General features: G+C 28.3%; 1 protein-coding gene across 1 annotated transcript; it reads left to right on the top strand.

Moving 5' to 3' along the window:
- Window positions 1-1,843: 1,843 nt before the first annotated feature.
- Window positions 1,844-2,906, top strand: Phum_PHUM287030 (reticulon/nogo receptor, putative; the record flags this gene model as incomplete). Its single annotated transcript, XM_002426900.1, has 2 exons — window positions 1,844-2,696; window positions 2,893-2,906. The coding sequence occupies 2 exons, from the start codon at window positions 1,844-1,846 to the stop codon at window positions 2,904-2,906; spliced, it is 867 nt and encodes a 288-aa protein (XP_002426945.1).
- Window positions 2,907-5,295: the final 2,389 nt, after the last annotated feature.

The raw sequence follows: 5,295 nt of genomic DNA on the forward strand, positions 1-5,295 counted from the left end.
AGAGAGTACCTAGAAAGAGAGAAAGAGAGAGAGATATATACGAATGACTCTTTAAATTACATTTTTTTTTTTTTATTAAAACTTTAATTTTTAATAACGCAACCCGACGTAAGAATAATTATAGTCTATTATTAATTATTATTATTATTATTAAAAACCCCTCCCTTAATTCTATTAATTAATTATAGATTCATCTATTCGTCAATTTCAACGTACTTGAATTCATCATCAAAAAAATTTACTCGTTTTTTTTTTTTTTTTTTTTTTAATTACCGAAATTATTGTTATATAATATTATATCGAATTTAATATTTTTAAACAACAACAACAAACACAACAACCACGACGACGACGACGACGACGACGCGTTTATACTATATAAATTTCAAGTTCTCAAATTCGGATATTAAAATAATATAATATTCTTACTCATTGATCCGTCAATTTAAAAAAAAAAAAAAAAAAAACCACGTAACGTAATATTTTTTATCCTTTGTTTTGTTTTTAACGGTTCGAATTATTTTCGCGTAACATTAATAATAATAATAATAATAATAATTTTGTTTTTATAGTCATTTAACGTAGTTAGTGATAGTAAATGATGATGATGATGATGATTCGAATTTACAAGAATTGATAATAATTATATGCATTCATACGCAACGATTATGTATGAAAACCAAAAACGATTTCCTTTCAATAAAAAAAAAAAAAAAAAAAAAAAAACGGGGGAATAATGAAATTTAATAAGTAAACTTATTTTTTTTCTCTCAGGTACTCACTCTAAACAACAACAACAACAACAACAACCACAAAAGATAACCTTTGAATCTTAAGGGTTATCATTTAAAAAATTTAAGGTATTCGAATCCAAGTAATAATAATAATAATAATAAAAGCTTTTTTTTTTTTACGATCGAATCATTTTACGAATTAATAAATTAAAAAAAAAAAAAAAAAACACCATTATTATTATTATTATTACAGGGAGAGAGAGAGAATTAAAACGTCTGCGAATTTGGCGTCCGATCGATATATTTATATCGATCGATCGATCGAACGAACAAATTCTTTAAACGCCTGACAACTAAATGCAATTTTTTATTATTAATAATAATTTATTACGAACGTAATAAAATTGCAAAACTAATAAAACGAAATCATCATCATTATTATTATTATTACAAAAAGAAAAAAGAAATTCAAGGGAAAATACCAAAGTCGTCAGTTGCATAACGTGGCTTTTAGCCAAAGTAAAAAAAAAAAAAAAAAAAAAAAAAAAAAAAATTATTTTATTTTATTTTTCCTCATCATCATCATCATCATCATCATCATCATCGACAAACCTAGTGACATGTAATAAATAATTACATGTTATCATGTTGTTTGTTTGTTTAAAATCACGATCGATAATACAAACGTACAAACGTACAAACACACACGTAACGTAATTTTACAGTAGTTATTGTCTTAAACGGAATGTAAATTTTAAATCGATTCAAATAATCATCATCATCATCATATATATATATAAATAAATATGACATTTTTATTACTCAAACTTTTCTTTTTCTTTTCAGACTTCCTCATCGATATATATTTATACATACACATCCGTACTCGATAACAAACGAAGAAGAATCGAATAATAAATAAATAAATAATGAAGAATTTAATAACATTGGTAATTCTTTCCCTTTTGGTTTATTCGATAAATTGCAAAAAGAAGGCGGGTAAGAAAAAAGAAGAAGAAAAATTTGACGTCACTTCTTCCCACAACGTTTGCGATTCGGATAATCAAGAGCGTGCGATTCTATGTTTTTGCACTCCGACGGAAATAAACATGGCGAAAGAAGCCGTTTGTTGGGTTTACAGGAGTAAAATAACCGGGGACGATGATATTTGGGACGAATTCGCGTCGCAGCCCAACATGGAAAAATTAAAATTTAACATACGACCCGACGGAACGCTATTGAACATACCCACGAAAGCATTGAAACACTTGAACAATCTTCAATCCATCGAAATCCAATACGGTTTGATAACGGAACTTCCGCCCTACGTATTTTCAAACTTGTCCTCCATAACGGAAATATCGATACCTCAAAATCAAATATCCAACCTTCAACCGTCTTCCATAGCGAATCTTCCGAGCGTGACGAGCGTTAATTTGGACGGTAACAAAATCGGAGAATTGCAACGGGAATGCATACGAGACGTACCCAATTTGAAAATGCTCTACATAAATCGTAACAATTTGTCTATAATACACGACTACGCGTTCGGTCATTTGCATCGTTTGGAAGAACTCGAATTGAACACGAATCAAATTTCCGTCGTGACGAAAGAAACATTTGCCGGTTTGAAATCTCTCAGGTATTTGGATTTGAGAAAGAATAAATTGACCATGATCGGTGATCACACGTTCGCCGCGCTCGTCAACCTGTACGAACTCATACTCGATCAAAACAACATAGAGTACATATCGGACTACGGATTTTCCGGTTTGAAAAAATTAACCAAATTACGGATAAGCGAAAACAAATTGAAAAATTTAGACGGTGACATATTTAAAGAATCCCCGAACGTTTTCCTACTCGATTTGCGTATGAACGGTTTGGAAACGATAACGTCCAACACGTTGAAACCGATTTGGGACAATCTTAAAAATTACACCGCCCACATATGGTTACAAAGTAAGTTAACAATAATTATTTAATTTTTAACTATTTATAAATTTCTTCTTCTTCTACTCCCACGTTTTTTTCATTTTCGTAAGCCACGCACTCATTCACTCACTCACTCACTAACTAACTCACAAAATAATAATAATAATAATAATTTTTCAATAATTTTGACCTGATTAGTATTTTTTTTTTCGTTTTTTTTTAGTTTTCACGTGTTAAATTAATTTTAATTGAACAAAGGAAAATTTTTTGACGTAACGAATCCCGTTATTTCCCTCCCCCCACGTGTGCGTGCGTGCGTGCGTGTAAATAAAAAAAAAAATTACCATTATAAAACAAAAAAAAAGGGAGGAGTTTATAGGGAGTTTTCGAACCGTTTTTTTTTTTTTTTTTTTTAACTATTTCGACCTAATTTAAATAATCGTGATAGATTAGACATTTTTTTTTCCTTTTTTTTTTCCTTTGATATTTGCACACGAATAACGAATTATATGATTCCGGTTAAAAAAAAAAAACTTTCGTTAATTTAAACCCCTCCCCACTCTCCACCCCCACCCTCACTTCGGTTATAATAATTTCAATTAACTAATTGCACATATAATAAAAAGCGAATTAATTTATTATTATTATTATTATTATTATTATTATTTGCGCTCAATTAAAAACGAAAACCGTCGTGGCATTAAAAATTATATTTACACGTGAAACAATGATGATGATGATAATTATTAAATTGTTAATTATTAAACACGTGCCCAATCGATTCATTAACTTTGCCCTCGTAAATCATTTTTTTTCCTTCCCTCCCGTTCCCTCCCCTTCCCTCTTCGTTTTTATAAACTTTGGCATGACTCCATACATATACATCGGTTTATTATTATCATTATTATTATTACGATGCAATGTGCATTCGAAAAAAAAAAACGTTTTTTTTTAAAGTGTGACGTCATACGAAAACGCGAAAATAAATTTTTTTTTTTCTTTTTTCAAACGGAAATAAAATTAAAACGAAATCGATTAAAAAATTAAAACCACGAATGAAAGTAATAATAATAATAATAATAATAATAAAAGTCATGAATTTTTTATTGTTTGTTTAACGCCCAAAAAAAAAAAAAACTAAATTTTTTTTTTTTCTGGAACGGAAGGGTGGCTGGAAATCCATGAATTATTATTATTATTATTATTATTATTATTATTATTATTATTATTATTAAAAAGAACCGAAAAAGTGAAATTTTGAGAGAGAGAGAGAGAGAGAAAAGAAAAATGTACTTATCAATTATTACCTTTTAATTTGAATATTTTTTACTATTTTCCCACGTCGATTTTTCGTTTTTTATTTATCCTTTTTTTCCTTTTTTTCTTTCCTGTTTTTTTTTTCTCCGGAAAATTCGATTCGGAAACGAGAGAAAATTTCCCTAAAAAAAAAAAAGAAAAATTTGATAAAATTAAATTTAAAATTTAAATAAATTTCAGCGTTTTTTTTTTTTACTTAAAAAAAAAATTTTTTGGATTACGATATATCGAAATCTCGATTTAAAAAAAATTTCTCTCTCTATCTCTCTCTCTCTCTCTCTCTCTCTCTCTCTCTCTCTCTCTCTCTCTCTCTCACATACACACACACTGACGTTTTAACTAATTTATTTTTTCAACAGTAAAAATTCAAAAGTTTAATAAATAAACTAACATGACTTTGTTTTTTTTTTGTAATTCTAAAATCATTTCAAAAAAAAAAGTAAAAAAAAAATTAGAATAATAATAATAATAATAATAATAATAATAATAATAATAATAATAGTAATAATAATAACTATGATGATGATAATGATAATAATAATGAGAAAACAATGAAAAAGTGAATTAAAAAAAAACATCGAATTCGTTCGACATCCGGTATCTGTCAACTTGTAAAACTAAACAAATATTGTCAAAGACTTGAACCGGATGTGCAACACAAGCAACCGCCTAAAATGTTACGCACACGCACACACATTCACATACACATGCACGCACGCACAGTTCTTTTTCTTATACACGAAGACAAGGTCATTTTTTCTAAAAATTGTTTCATTGAGGTTTACTTATTATTATTATTATTGCACGCACTTCATCACATCAAACTTTATTATTCCAACGCGTCAATTCCAGCGCGTACATCATCATCATCATCATCATTATTATTATTATTCAAAACAAATGATATCCCCATTAATAATTGCCGTTTATTATTATTATTATTATTAATAATATTTATCTTTAGAATTTCTTTTCTTTTTTTTTTTTTTCGTTTGACATTGTCAATAAAAGTGAGAATTACAATCCGGTAGTTTATAAGTTTATGTAATAAAGAACAAACAAAAAGAGGGGGAGGGAAAAAATGTTTTTCCATTAATGTTCGATTGAAAGCGTAAATCATTCATTGATAAATGAGAAAGGGAGAGAAAATGAAAGAGAGACAGTGAGAGATAGAGAGAGTGAAAAAGAAAGAGAGAGGAAATGAAAAAGAGAGAGAGTGAAAGTGAGGTAGAAGGAGAGGAAAAATAATGAGAAAGAGAGAGAAAGAAAAACGCAGAGAGAGAGAAAAGATAAAGGGTGAAAGGAAAAT

This window comes from Pediculus humanus, genomic scaffold (genome assembly GCF_000006295.1).
Source record: "Pediculus humanus corporis 1103172107667 genomic scaffold, whole genome shotgun sequence".
NCBI lineage: Eukaryota > Metazoa > Arthropoda > Insecta > Psocodea > Pediculidae > Pediculus > Pediculus humanus.